This window comes from Macaca thibetana, chromosome 1, assembly GCF_024542745.1.
Source record: "Macaca thibetana thibetana isolate TM-01 chromosome 1, ASM2454274v1, whole genome shotgun sequence".
Classification (NCBI taxonomy): domain Eukaryota; kingdom Metazoa; phylum Chordata; class Mammalia; order Primates; family Cercopithecidae; genus Macaca; species Macaca thibetana.
In genome coordinates, this window is record NC_065578.1 from 99,265,333 (window position 1) to 99,281,400 (window position 16,068).

Sequence of the window (16,068 nt, forward strand, 5' to 3'; positions counted from 1 at the left end):
GATAGTCATAAACCCTTCGAAGGAATTTTTTAGTTTCCCTAATGTTTTAAGAGTTAAATTTTTGGGAAAAAAAAAAGGTCACACATACAATGTGTTATCTTCATGCCAAATCCGTGTCTTTTTCCAACTTTGGCATTTAAAATCACTGAGTACCTACTCCATTTTTGGCTTTCCTGACTCTGCACTTTTCTGGTTTTGATTTTTTTTTTCCCCCTACCCTGTTGCGTATTCTTGTCAACTTGGTGTCTCTTACTGGGCTCTCTTCCTTTCACTTTTTAATTAATTATGGGTATCTGCTAGGAATTCTTTCTTTTTCTGTTCTCCTTCAAAGAATTAGTTACACAGTCTCATGGCCTCAACTGTTGCCTCTCTGCTGACGACTCCTTTTGGAGGAAAGGCCTTGAGCTTGCTTCTTCTTGGAAGCTTTCAGTGTTTGATGACAAGGGTAGAGAGCCAGAATTCTCCTGGCTCTGCGGCTAACAAGCTGACTTGGGGCAAGTTACATTAATTCGGAGCGTTCATTTCTTTTTTTTTCTTTTCTCTTTTTCTGAAACAGGGTCTTACTCTCTTGCCCAAGCTGAGTGCTGTGGCATGATCACGGCTCACTGTGGCCTCGACTTCCTAGGCTCAGGCAATTCTCCTGCCTCAGCCTCCCAAGTATCTGGTACGACAGGCATGCACCACTATGCCCAGCTAATTTTTTTTTTTTTTTTTTTTTTTTTTTTTTTTTTTTTTTTTGTAGACTGGGTCTCACTGTGTTGCCCAGGTTGATTTTGAACTCCTGGTCTCAAGCAACCCTCCCTCCTTGGCCTCTCAAAGTACTGGGATTACAAGCATAAGCCACCGGACGTGGCCCCAATTCTGAGCATTAATTTATTAGTGAAATGAAAGTGGTAATGTCTGTTCTACCTTTCTAGGTTTTGAGACTCAAAATTAATAATACATGAATTTCTAGTGACAAAGCCCTAAATAAATATAAGGCATTTATATGAATCACTCCATGTATTCCCACCCTGGACCTTGGCTTCAACCTGATATTATGCAATAGAATAGCATTAGGATAGCTCAACTTGGATATGCTTAAATCTGGCATGTCCAAAAATATCCCCTCCCCATTCTCAATCCTTTATTTCTCAGCTTCCCTGTTTATTTCGTGGCATCTCCATTTTTATAGTTCCCAGGGTAGAAACCTTATATTCTTCTTTGACGATTTCTTCTTTTTTCCTGCAGTCTCTTTTTAAGCTTGCAATTTCTTTCCAAATATCCCTGATTGCCTGTCTGTTCTATATGGCTGAATATAGATGCCAGAATAATCTTATGCAGTCTCTTCCCTTTTTATTAAGTGGTATGTATAAAATCAAATTTAAATACTTCTGTCTGACTTCCAAGACATTCTGTAATGAGACTACACCTTCCTTAACCAAGATTGTATCTCATTATTCTCCATCATTAATGTTATAGATCTTTACAGTTGCCCAAGTCATCCCTATCAATTCCCTTCTCAGCAGCTTTTCTCATGCGTGTCCTTATACCGCTGCTCCCATCAGATTCCTTTATATCTGTTAAATCCCATTTGACATCAGTCTATGTGTTGCCTAAGTTTCAACTTTCAGCTAGAATTCTACCTCCTTTGTGAAGTCTTTCCCTAATTTTTCACTGTCTGCTTCCTTTGACTTCCAACTACACAATGAGCACAGAACTATTAAGTGCTGAATAATGAAGCAGTGTCTAAAAGCTTGTTAGTCTTACAGTGTCAGACTAGGGTTTAAAATCTGTGAGAATTGATGAGGACAGGTGACTCACACTTGTAATCTCAGTGCTTTGGGAGGCTGAGGCTGGAGGATCACTTGAGGCCAGGAGTTCATGGTCAGCTTGGAAAACATAGTAAGACTTTATCTCTACAAAAAAAGAAACAAAATTAGCTGGGCATGATGGTGCTTGGCTGTGGTCCCCAGCAACTTAGGAGGGTGAGGCAGAAGGATCTCTTGAGCCCAGGAGTTAAAGGCTATAGTGAGCTATGATCCCAACATTGCCCTCCAGCCTGGGTGACAGAGTGAGACCCTGTCTTTAAAAAACAAAAATAAAAGGCCTTGGTGCGGTGGCTCACACCTATAATCCCAGCACTTTGGGAGGCCAAGGCAGGTGGGTCACCTGAGGTCAGGATTTCGAGACCATCCAACCTGGTCAACATGGTGAAGCCCCGTCTCTACTAAAAATACAAAAATTAGCCAGGTGTGGTAGCACATGCCTGTAATCCCATCTACTTGGAAGGCTGAGGCAGGAGAATCGCTTGAACCTGGGATGCAGAGGTTGCAGTGAGCCGAGATCACGCCATTGCACTCCAGCCTGGGCAACAAGAGCAAAACTCTGTCTTAAAAAATATATAAAACAAAAAAAATAAAATAAAATAAAAATTCTGTGAGGATAAGGACAACCTTACAAATCTAGTGCAGTGTACAACAGTTAAATACTTGTTGATTTATTACTAAGACTCTAGTTAAAACTAACAAAAATTATAAATTCAGCTAACTTATTTGAAGAGGGAAATGTGAAGAATTTATGAAAAAAGAATGATGTGGTTGACTTTATAACTCTGGTTAAAACCAGTAAATATGTCCAAATGTTATAAATGAGAATATGTCACCTATTTTTGCAGTAATGGTGTGATCATATTATTTTAGAAGATAATTTGAAATGTGAAAGATGAGTTGAAGAGAAGGGACATTGGAGACAAGAAGCATTGAGAAGGCTATTTTAAAAACACATCTGGTTAAAGAAAAGGGTTTAACAGTCTGAGTTGAAAAAGAGAGGACAAGGCCAGGCGCAGTAACTCACACCTGTAATCTTGGCACTTTAGGAGGCCAAGGCACGCGGATCACCTGAGTTCAGGAGTTTGAGATCACCTGCCTGGCCAACATGGTGAAACTCTGTCTCTCCTAAAAATACAAAAATTAGCCGGGCATGGTGGTGGGTGCCTATAATCCCAGCTACTCAGGAGGCTGAGGCAGGAGAATCGCTGGAATCCAGGAGGCAGAGGTTGCAGTAAGCCGAGATCATGCCACTGCACTCCAACCTGGGCAACAGAGCGAGACTCCGACTCAAAAAAAAAGAAAAGAAAAAGAGAGGACAAAGTATGAGTTATTTTAAAGTTCAGAGGACTTGGTAACCAATCAAATGTGAAGAAAAACTGGCAATTTTTGGCTCTTTCATATTTAATTGGTCACCAAAGCCCTCGTATTTCTTTCCTTCTCTCTTTTCTACAAGAAGGAATTCCTCCTCGTTTTTAAGACTGATATTTCTATAGATTCTTCCAATTCAGCAAGTACAAGACTAAATAATGATCTTTCCTAGACAAAATCATAGCTTTTTCTTTTATTTCCTATCTCATTTAGTGGTAGAATAATGAATAAAATCAGACCCGACACGGTGGCTTACTCCTGTAATACCGCACTTTGGGAGGCCGAGGTGGGTGGTTCACCTGAGATCAGGAGTTCAAGACCAGCCTGGGCAACATGGTGAAACCCCATCTCTACCAAAAATACAAAAATTAGCCGGGTGTGGTGACATGCGCCTGTAGTCCTAGCTATTCAGGAGGCTGAGGCAGGAGAATCACTTGAACCCAGGAGGCAGAGGTTGCAGAGAGCCAAGATCATGCCACTGTACTCTAGCCTGGGCAACAGAGCGAGACTCAGTCTCAAAAAAAAAAAAAAAAAAAAATGAACAAAATAAGTACTTCCCAAATCTGAAATTCTTCCATCTTTTAAATAGGTTGATGAAATTTATAATTTTTACTATTTTTTAAAGAAAACATTTATACATAAAGGTTCTTTGATTAGATTGAGTTTCTATAAATTGAGTGGAGGGGAAAAGATAGAACATATTTATTTACAATAATAGTTTAATCCCTCATCATGCTAGTTGCCTACAAGAGAGATATGGCTAATACAAGTAAAGTATCCTAGCGTTAGTATGAGGAATAAGATAGCCACACCATGTACTGCTATGACCTCAGCTAATTTTAACAAACTTAGTCATGGAATCTGACCTACTCTAGGTCCTCTGATGTTTCATATACTGTATATAAAAATTTTAGTTTCAGTGATTTGCATTAGAGGTCTACAGAGTGGCTGTGTATCCCTCGGGGTATGTGCTGATATATCTATTGGGCTACAGAAGGAAAATGTAACATCTATCCCTCCCTCCCTCCCTCCCTCCCTTCCTTCCTTCCTTCCTTCCTTCTTCCCTTTCTTTTATTTTCTTTCTACCTATTTTAGTTTTTCAGTCTGTGTTAACAACATTGAATTATGTTAATATATGAATTACACTCTCAGTTTGTATGTCAGGTAAGTTATAAACAAAAAAGGCATACTCAGAAGATAACGTAGAGGTTATAGGTCTGGAAGGGGTTGACAATCACACCCTCATTTGTTTGCAGTATGTTGCCATGAATTGCACTTTTACTTAAGCTAGGTTAAGTAGCTTTACAGGTTATATTATCTTAAATAACGGAGTCTCTATATTACTTCATAAGGAGAAGTAGAGTAACCAAGAATAGTTCTTTTACCTCACAGAAGTGATCAAACTTAAAAGATGAGTTAGAAAGTGTTTGAGATTTGTCCTTTTCAGGAATAGCAAGTAGTCTTAGATAGTATGATACTTAGAAAATATTTTCAGAAAAAATAATAACTTAACTCTTTGATGTAAACATGAGTGAGAAAGTTAAGTGCTTTTTTGAAGGAAATTGATGCGGCGGAACAGAGTTTGGCACATATTTTCCTGTAAAAGTTCAGATCGCAAATCTTTGTAGCTCTTCAAGCAATGCATTCCCTATTGCAGCGACTCGACTCCTATTGTAGCAGGAAAGCAGCCATAGGCAAACATACATGAATGGATGTAGCTGTGTTCCAGTAAAACTTCATTTACAGAAATGGGGATTGGGCTGGATATACTTTGCCAGCCCTTGCTATAGCGAAAGCATTTTGAATATATATTTTTAGAAATGCTTCTTCCATCATTGTATGATTTTACCCAAAATAAACAGAACTTGAAATCTTTGAATCACTTTATTATAAAATATTAAAATCAAGACTTTTTAAGGTAATGAAATTTATTTAGTTACATTGTTTTCACTGAGAGATATTATCAGTATTAATTTTTAGTGAGAACTAAATAAAGTATATTATTTATTTCATTTATATCTTATCTCATTAAGTTAACTTTTGTGTTTGGTAATTTACATAATCTATTAGAACATATATATTATAGAAATAAAGGACTTAGTTTGGGAATTATTGGGGTTTTTTCCTGAAGGTAGAGCACTGATCCAAATACTATTTTGGAGATTTTAGATGAGTTTTAACCTTTGCACTGCAAATTCTCTGAATCCTTGTGTAATTGTAAAAACAATATTTGTATAAACTTAATGGGGACAGGTTGTACACATATACCCAGACAGCTAATCTCTGCTATTTGTACTTGTTCAAAATGACACTATTTCTCCTAATGATAAATTTAGTCATTCTTGTGAGATGTAAATGTTTATGCTTCTCAGTCACTAAATATTTTAGTTCATGTTTTAATTCTTTGTGTAATTATTTCTTAGTCTATCCCTTCATAATTGTAACTCTAATTTTAGAATGATTTCCCCAATTATAAAATTATGAAAATGTATAAAAAGCATTTTTTCTGTGTTTTGTTTTTAAAAAATTAGGATTATACTATCTAAACAATGTTGTAACCTGCCTTTTTCCCCTATTTGTAGTAGTAGTATGGTATACGTACTCTACCTCCCTGCCTACTGCCACGTTTCAGCCATGCTTTTTTCCAGAAGATATTTTAAAAGCTCTACATAAATATGTAAAATATAACAAAATAAAATAAATTAAAAGTAGTTATTATTATTGCTTTTTTTAATGGAGTCTTACTGTGTCACCCATGCTGGAGTGCAGTCGCGTGATCTTGGCTCACTGCAACCTCTGCCTCCTGGGTTGAAGCAATTCTCCTGCCTCAGCCTCCTAAGTAGCTGGGATTACAGGTGGACACCACCACACCCAGCTATTTTTGCATTGTTAGTAGAGACAGGGTTTTGCCATGTTGGTCAGGCTGGTCTCAAACTTCTGACCTCAGGTGATCCTCCTGCCTCGGCCTCCCAGAGTGTTGGGATTACAGGCGTGAGCTATTGTATCTGGCCAAATATCTTTTGATAACATGATTTGTAATGGCTTTATAATATGCCAACTTGTAGATTTACCATAATTTATTTAATCATTGCGAATCATTAGATATTTAGGTTGTTGTCAGTTTATTTAATTTCAATAAATGAGGCTGTGATAAATATCTTTATACATAATCGCTGTTTATATCACTGATACTTTTCTCAAAAAATCTATATAAAATTCCTAGATCAAAAAATATAAACATTCTTAATATATTAATGCCAAATTATATTATAGAAAAAGTACTTGTAGTTGCTTAGAGAAGAAATTCTTAGTTTCATTATACAGCATTCTCTTAGTGTCTCTTACTGAAGTATTTTCTTCACAGAAAATATTCCTGTTAGTATATCCTCTTTTATTACTTTGTTGGATGTTTAATAAATCAAGGATTATAAATTATAAATAATATATATTAAATATATAAAAGTTTTTTTCCTCTCAAAGAAATTCCTTAGATATTAAAGATTTTACTCAGTGGAACTAAACTTCCCTGCCTCATCAGTTATTATTGCCCATTACTAATTGAAAGTTATATTCATGTTTAACATTTATATGTATTATATTTCTAATAGACTTGACCATAGTATTTTCATATTCTAATAATTGTAAAGGAAGTTTAAAGTCTGCTTTAAACCAACCAAAATGTTTCTTTCACAGTACAGTTTTAACTGTAATGTGCTTATTTGTTTTCTCTTATGGCAAAATACTTGCAGCACAATGCACAAGTCTAAGGTATGTTTTTTAAAAAATAACCTAACTTGGGCAAAAGTAGAAGTAAATGCATTGGCTCTCAGGATTACAAGAACAGCTTTAAGAACTAAACCATGAAGCATAGGGATATAGGCAGTAGTGTGTTGGAGGTGCTTATGCTGGCTCACAAGAGCTGATTGTGCACATCCCTTCCCACTTCCACGTTCAATGTTGTCGTGTTGGTAGCTTAAGATTGTCCACGTCAGGATTATTTCCACCAGAAAGTCAGCAAACACTCCAAGTCAGAGGTTCCCACCACCCTAGTCAGTTGCTAAATCTTTATTAGCACATCACTGGACTTGAGCAGACATCAATCAGGTTCAGTTGCCTTCAGAACTCCTGTTAGAATCCTGAATTCTGCCTCTATAGAGGTTGACTTCTGTCAGTGAAGACTAGCTTTCTCAGTATAGTGAGATAATTGTCCCATGGCAGCTCCCAAGTTTTACATACTATCACATACTTTCTGACACCATAGAGAAACCAGCTTTCTCTGTTGCAGTTAGAAAAATACTAGAGAAGGCCTCTCCTCAGATGCCCACCATTGGGTACTTAATTCAGGGTTGAGGATGGGGGATCATGGTAAATGGGGTTGTATAAAAATTTGCACATCCCAGAGTTGCTATGTGAATGGGATTGAGTTTCCAGGGGAAGGAGAAAGAGACATTACAGAGCAGACAGCTCTATGATGTTTACTATACTTGCTAAAATATGAAATTCAGCTAAATTGGAATACAAAGTAGTGCCAAAACAGCATTAGGTTTGTGGAGTTATGTTAAACATAATTGAAAAATCAAGGTTTTTTTTAAATAAAACATGTATTTTTTCAATCATGGTAATTTAAGTCCTACAATGAGTTTATTAAAATGTGCTTTTTATTTAGGGTTTGAACTACAGTTCCGATTAGGCCCAACTTTACAGGGAAAAGCAGTTACCGTGTTTACAAATTACCCATTTCCTGGAGAAACATTTAATAGACAAAAATTCCGTTCTCTGGATTGGGAAAATCCAACAGAAAGAGAAGATGATTCTGATAAATACTGTAAACTTAATCTGCAACAATCTGGTTCATTTCAGTATTATTTCCTTCAAGGGTAAGTCAGGTGTTTTGTTTGCGAGAAAAAAAAAGTTAATTTATTCTGTAATTTGAAGTTACCTAACTTGTAAATGTTACTGTATGAACCATGGCAGTGCAATTTTTACAATGCTTCCTTGAGATGCAAATGGAATATTCTTTGATTTCTAGGAGGTAATTGTATGGCCCATTGCAGAGCTAAAGTATCATGTAAATGTATTTTAAGTAACATCTTAAAAACTGTAGTCATTTCATGCAATCTGATTATAGGTTGCTGTTTATTTGCATGCCGTTGTTATTACTGATAGGTTTTAGTATACTTATTTTTCATGAAACCAACATTATTGGATATTTTGTGTATTATACATGTAATTATGTAGATTGTGAAAGGGTAAAAGTAGCTTTTCCATTAAGTTTTGTTGCAACTTTTAAAATGATTTTATGTGCTTAGAAATAAATATATTTTATTTGGGACAATTAACCTTTTAGTTAAGTCAGACTATATTATATGAGGATTATTTTTCTATCAATGACTGAAAAGTTTTTGTTTTGTTTTTTCCCTTAGAAATGAGAAAAGTGGTGGAGGTTACATAGTTGTGGACCCCATTTTACGTGTTGGTGCTGATAATCATATGCTACCCTTGGACTGTGTTACTCTTCAGACATTTTTAGCTAAGTGTTTGGGACCTTTTGATGAATGGGAAAGCAGACTTAGGGTTGCAAAAGAATCAGGTAATGTCAGCTTGCTTTTTCTTATTTAAAAAAATAAATGTAATTATCCTCTGTGATACAGATTTCAAAAGTTTTGTGTATTAGTTCATTCTCTCATTGCTATAAAGAACTACCTGAGACTGGGTAATTGATAAAGAAAAGAGGTTTGACTCACAGTTCTGCAGGCTGTACAGGAAGCATGGCTGGAAAGGCCTCAAGAAACTTACAGTCATGGCAGAAGGCAGAGGGGAAGCAGGCACGTCTTACATGGCTGGAGAAGGAGGAAGAGAACAAAACAGGAGGTCCTACATGCTTTTTTTTTTTTTTTTTTTTTTTTTTTTGAGACGGAGTCTCGCTCTGTCGCCCAGGCTGGAGTGCAGTGGCCGGATCTCAGCTCACTGCAAGCTCCGCCTCCCGGGTTCACGCCCTTCTCCTGCCTCAGCCTCCCGAGTAGCTGGGATTACAGGCGCCTGCCACCTCGCCCGGCTAGTTTTTTTGTATTTTGTAGTAGAGACGGGGTTTCACCGTGTTAGCCAGGATGGTCTCGATCTCCTGACCTTGTGATCCGCCCGTCTCGGCCTCCCAACGTGCTGGGATTACAGGCTTGAGCCACCGCGCCCGGCCTCCTACATGCTTTTAAACAACCAGATCTTGTGAAAACTCACTCACTATCATGAGAACAAGGGGGAAATCCACCAGCTTTCTCTCACCAGGCCCTTCCTGCAACACTGGGGATTACAATTTGAAGTGAGATTTGGGCAGGGACACAAATCCAAACCATATCTTTTTGCCTCTACGTTTAATTTTGTTTCTTATTATATTTGGTAATATAAGTAGATAGAACCATATTTAAAAAAAATTTTTTTTTTTTTTGAGATGGAGTCTTGCCCTGTCACCTAGGCTGGAGTGCAATGGCGTGATCTTGGCTCACTGCAACCTCCACCTCCTGGGTTCAAATGATTCTCCCGCCTCAGCCTCCTGAGTAGCTGGGATTACAGGTGCCCACCGCCAAGCCCAGCTCATTTTTGTATTTTTAGTAGAGACGGGGTTTCACCATGTTGGCCAGGCTGATCTCAAACTTCTGACCTCGTGATCCACCTGCCTCGGCCTCCCAAAGTGCTGGGATTATAGACATGAACCACTGCACCCAGCCCATATTAAATTTTTGATACTTAACCATTTTTAACCTATAAAAATGGCAAATTTTGTGGTTCATCTTAAGAAATGAAAGAACTCCATAATGAAATAATTATCATTTCTAGGACTTTACCATATAAAAATCAGAAGTAAGCTATTGAAAAGTGAAGGAAAATGTGTTATCATTATATATCATTTTAATTCAACAAGCATTGCTTAACCATCTTTTATGTAGAAGACGTATGCTATCATCCATATCAAGAGCAAAATGAAACTTAAGTTGTATTTTGCTCTTAAGCAAAGGGCAAGATTAATTTTTTCTTTTCTTTGTTTTTTTTTTTTTTTTGAGACAGGGTCTGACTCTGTCACCCAGGCTGGAGTGCAGTGGTGCAATCTCAGCTCACTGCAGCCTCCTGGGTTCAAGTAATTCCTGTGTTGCAGCCTCCCTAGTAGCTGGGATTACAGGCATGCACCACCATGCCTGGCTAATTTTTGTATTTTTAGTAGAGATGGGGTTTCACCATGTTGCCCAGGCTGGTCTCAAACTTCTGACCTCAAGTGATATGCCCACCTCAGCTTCCCAAGGTGCTGGGATTACAGGCATGAACCACCGTGCCCAGCCATATATATATATTTTAAGACAAGGTCTCACTCTGTCACCCAGACTGGAGTGCAGTGGCCTGATCTATTTTTTGTAGAGACAAAAGTCGCACTGTGTTGCCCAGGCTGGTCTTGAATTCCTGGGCTCAAGCAGTCCTCTTGCCTTGGCCTCCCAAAGTGCTGGAATTACAGGTGCAAGCCACTGCACCTGATCTCAATTTTAATTTTCTGCTTTTAAATTGAATAATATATGAAGAAAGGAATGAGAAGTTCACTGACATAACTAAAACAATACAAGTACTATGGAACATTAAAAGTAGCTGAAAGACATATGTTGATATACTCGTAGAGGATAGATTTACTACACGTAAGTATATACATTTTCTAATAGGCAGTATGTGTGAATTTTTTCAAATATTACCTCATTATCTCTGTCTTGTATATAAGGACACTGATATCTTGAAAGATTTAAATAAACTTGCTTAAAGTCTGTTAAACTCTTGGTATTGGAACCCAAGTGTTTGACTTCTTTTTTAGTAGCATGCTTGCCTTGCTATTTATAATTAAGAAAGTTTAAATTTATATTTTCTTCATTTTAGGCTGGTTTTGTTTGTTTGTTTTTACAGTGGTTTTTATTTGTTTTGCAGGCTACAACATGATTCATTTTACCCCATTGCAGACTCTTGGACTATCTAGGTCATCCTACTCCCTTGCCAATCAGTTAGAATTAAATCCTGACTTTTCAAGACCTAATAGAAAGTATACCTGGAATGATGTTGGACAGCTAGTGGAAAAATTAAAAAAGGAATGGAATATTATTTGTATTACTGATGTTGTCTACAATCATACTGGTATGAGCTTCATTGACTGCCTTTATTAATTTTGATGAGAATTTATACACACACACATACACACACAAACAGGAGAAGGGAAGGGAGGAAAGAAAGGGAAAGGAAAGGGGCTAACATAAATTTTAAAAACACAAATGATGATTAGGTGTCCTTCCATTTAAAAAATTAGTATTTTTCCTTTCAAAGAAAACATTCTTAATTGAGGATAAAGTCAATATATAAGTATCTTGCGTCTGATGTTTATAAATACAGGAGAGTGATCATAGAAGGAACATAATGATCACATATTTCAACTTAGAGTACAGTAGTCCCCCCTTATTCACAGTTTTGCTTTCTGAGGTTTCAGTTACCTGCAGTCAGTCACATTTCAAAAATATTGAATAATTCCAGAAATAAGCAATTCGTAAGTTTTAATTTTCATGCTGTTTTAAGTAACATGATGAACTCCCATGCCATCCTGCTCTCTCCCACCTGGATTGTGACTCATCCCTTTGTCCAGTGCATCCATGCTGTAAACACTACCTGCCCACGAGTCACTTAATAGCCTGCTCAGTTATCAGATCAAAAAAACAAAATATCAAAAAATATATATGTAGGGTTTGATACTATCTATAGTTTAACACATTGACTTGGAGTCTTGGAAGGTATCCTTTAAGGATAAGAGGGGACTACTCTGTTAATACTTTCTCAAGTAACACATGGATCCTATATTAGCAGGAGCTCTAGTACTGTAGTGCTATAGCATATATTAAAAAACTAAATGACTTCTATTATTTGGAGAGAAACTTATTAGTAAACTCTCAGAAGGTGTATCTGGAAATTATGTCTTCTACATGTTAAAAGAGCTTATTAAAGTTAGTCTGTTTTGGTTCCCAAGATTCCTTAGTGATATATAATTCTATTAAAATATATCAGATTTTTCCAGCTAGCGATCCTTGAGGAAATGGTTCCTCACCTCACCTGTCAGAGGAGCTGAGCCTGGCCTGGCCTAGCCTGACAAGGCCTGGCCTAGCCTGACAAAGCCTGGCGGTGAGCAGCTTTGGGTTTAACCCAGTTTACCTTACAAATGTTATCTTGGATGTATGCTACAATGTAGAAAAGTTTGGAAAACACTGTTTTGCATATGTAAAGAACAAGAATTCTAGTTGGTACAAACATTTAAAAGATATAATCTGCTGTTTCATTAAACAGTTCTCCAAGTAACCATAGGAACTATGAAGATATTTAAAAGCTTATATATCTGGTTCATCAATATAAATAAAAATCTCTAATCATAATGGCAAAGTTAGGTAAAGAAATAGGTACATTCTAAAATTTGGTGTTTCTGCATGTACCTAGAAACCAAGCCTCCAATTCTACAGTGAAAACTTTGCAATACCCAAGAACTCAGTATTCTTCACGTGAATATTTGACATTATTAAGCCAGGTGCTGTCGCTTGCACCTGTAATCCCAGCTACTTGAGAGGCTGAAGTGCGAGGATCACTTGAGGCCAGGAGTTTGAAACCAGCCTTAGCAACATAATGAGACCCCATCTCTTACAAAATAATGTAAAAAAATTAAAGGAAAATTTGACAGTCTTGATAATCACTTTGAGATCTGTAATATTATTGAAATCAAATTTATCAAACCACATAATGGCATTTTATGAGTTACAAATTGTATGAGTTAGGATATGGCTTAAGCAGCTGTAACAGAAAAATATAGGGACTAACAGCTAAAATTGTATTTATTTCTTACTAAAAGATTAAATAGGCATTCCTGGACTAGAATGGTAGTTCAGTGGTGATAGGGAACTAATTTCTCTCATGTTGCTCAGCAGTCTCCAACACTTTGCTTCAAATTCTTAGTCAGATATGGCTATTCCAGCTCCTGCTACCACATTCTCCCCAGTGGAAATGGGGAAAGGGCAGGCCTGTCTTTTGGGGTATGATATGATATATATTACCGTGTTCACATTGCGTCACAGGAATTTGTCTCTTGCCATACCTACCTTAAAGGAGACCTGCAATGTAGTCTTGAATTTGTCAGCTATGTGTAAAGTTGAACCTTGGGAATTTTATTACTAAAGAAAGAATGGGAGAATAAAATTGAGTACAGCAGCAGTCTCTGCCACAAACTATATTTCTGAGACATTTGAGAGGTTCTATGCAACGTACAAGAAGTAAACCTTGCCACAGCCTTACTTGAAAAGTGTTGCAAATCATAATATCCTTTCTGTGAAACAAGTTTTCTTTTAAAAAAAAAAAGTATTATCTAGCTGAATTCAGCCTCCAGAATGGTTATGTGAAGGCTTCACACGCTTTATGCAGTGAAACAACCCTAACTGGTGAAAATTATTTGAAGACAATCACTTAAATCCCCTGGAAATTGTCCTATGGACATTTAGCATATGGAGAAACATACGAAAATCTATTACATCTTTTTTTTTTTTTTTTTTTTTTTGAGACGGAGTCTCGCTCTGTCGCCCAGGCTGGAGTGCAGTGGCCAGATCTCAGCTCACTGCAAGCTCCGCCTCCCAGGTTCACACCATTCTCCTGCCTCAGCCTCCCGAATAGCTGGGACTACAGGCGCCCGCCACCTCGCCCGGCTAGTTTTTTGTATTTTTTAGTAGAGACGGGGTTTCATCGTGTTAGCCAGGATGGTCTCGATCTCCTGACCTCGTGATCCACCCGTCTCGGCCTCCCAAAGTGCTGGGATTACAGGCTTGAGCCACCGCGCCTGGCGAAAATCTATTACATCTTAATAAGAACAAGTATCCTTGGTGATTGAACCAAGACCTGCTCCATTATCTTACACAGATGCCTCTGTTATGGAAGCTCTATCACAGGCGCACCACTCCTGGTAGGTGTGGTCAAGAGGAGACATTCTCTCCTCCCAACTTCCAGCCTGGGGTTACAGTTTCACCCTAAGAGGCACAGTCTATGAGTGTTTCTAATTCTCCCTGCCGGCCCTGTCTTGCAGAAGTTCTTTTTTTTTCCTCTTTTTTTTTTTTTTTTTTTGAGACAGAGTCTCCTTCTGTCACCCAGGCTGGAGTGCAGTGGTACAATCTCAGCTCACTGCAGCCTCCACCTCCCGGGTTCAAGTGATTCTCATGCCTCAGCCTCCCGAGTAGTTGGTATTACAGGTATGAGCCACCACGCCTGGCTAATTTTTATATTTTTAGTAGAGATGGAGTCCCGTCATATTGGCCAGGTTTGTCTCAAACTCCTGACCTCAGGTGATCCACCCCGCCTTGGCTTCCCAAAGTGCTGGGATTACAGGGGTGAGCCACCGCACCCGGCCATGTTGCAGAAGTTCTATTCCAAGTAGGTAGGTGGAGAAAAATCTCCCTTTCTCCACCCAGCCCCTACTTGCAGAGCTAACATCCTTTCCCAGATGTAGCAGGCCAAGAACACTGGGAACCCAGTTGCCCTGGAAAAGGTCTTGGTTCAAATGCCAAGAATGTTTCTCCTTATGCTGAATGCCCTAGGATAATTTCCAGGGACTAAATGATTGTTTTTAAAATATTTTCACCAGTCAAATTGTTTTGCTGGGGACAGTGTTTGTTGAGTTTCTTCCTGTATCACTCCAAAAGTCCACATTTATTTTTTAATGTTGATGTGTGTTAAAATATAGTTTGGAGTTTGACTCTTCTTTCATGTAGAATTAGAAAAAAATATTTTCACTACCTGTTGTTTAGAATTCTTTCATTTTACAGTTGATTTTTGTTTCAAAATATTGAGAAAAGAAACAGTTTTAGGATTTTGCTATTTTAAAAATTGGGGATGGATGGAGTGGCTCACACCAGTAATCCCAGCACTTTGGGAGGCCGTGGCGGATGGGTCACCTGAGGTCATGAATTCGAGACCTGCCTGGACAATATGGTGAAAACCCATCTCTACTAAAAATACAGAAATTAGCCGGGCATGGTGCTGGGTGCCCGTAATCCCAGCTACTCCAGAGGATGAGGCAGAAGAATCACTTGAACCAAAGAGGTGGAGGTTACAGTGAGCCGAGATTGTGCCACTGTACTCCAGCCTGGGTGACAAAGCAAGACTCTGTCTCAAAAAAAAAGAAAAATTTAAATTAGCAGGGTGTGTTGGCATACACTTGTCGTCCTGACTACTTGGGAGGCTGAGGCAGGAGGATCACTTGAGCTCAAGGCTGCAGTGAGCTATGGTTGCACCACTGCACTCCTGCACTCCTGGGTGACAGAGAAAGACCCTGTCTCAAAACTAAATGAATGAATGAGGGCAGCATTGGTATTTATTCTCTTTTTTTTTGAGACAGGGTCTCATTCTATATGTCACCCAGGCTGTAGTGCAGTGGTACCATCTCAGTTCACTGCAGCCTCCACTTATTGGGCTCAAGCAGCCCTCCCACCTTAACCTCCTGAGTAGCTGGGACTTTAGGCACATGCCACCATGCTGAGCTAATTTTTAAAAGATTTTGTAGAGATGAGGTCTCACTATGTTGCCCAGGCTGTCTCCAGCTCCTGGGCTCAAGTGATACTCCCTCCTCGACCTCCCAAAGTGCTGGGATTACAGGCGTGAGCCAGCGCACCTAGCCCCAGTATTTATTCCTTATAAGTGAAAATCCTATTTGGATATAAGTTATTACTACATTTTGTGTTTTTGAAAAATACCTTGAATTTCAGTGATTGTGTTGATGAATCTCGGAGGAACTATCTTGATGCAAGTTTTGAGAATTACCAGTTTAACTTTTATTACAACTTCTCTGCTCCTTACATAG

General features: G+C 38.3%; 1 protein-coding gene across 3 annotated transcripts in view; it reads left to right on the top strand.

The window, feature by feature from the left end:
• Nucleotides 1-16,068, top strand: part of AGL (amylo-alpha-1, 6-glucosidase, 4-alpha-glucanotransferase) — a 72,755-nt gene that overhangs the window by 1,742 nt on the left and 54,945 nt on the right. For all 3 annotated transcript variants that reach the window (XM_050778620.1, XM_050778610.1, XM_050778628.1), the window contains exons 3-5: nt 7,846-8,056; nt 8,603-8,769; nt 11,133-11,336. In XM_050778620.1, the coding sequence (XP_050634577.1) occupies nt 7,846-8,056; nt 8,603-8,769; nt 11,133-11,336 (582 nt within the window). The remainder of the gene's footprint in view (nt 1-7,845; nt 8,057-8,602; nt 8,770-11,132; nt 11,337-16,068) is intronic.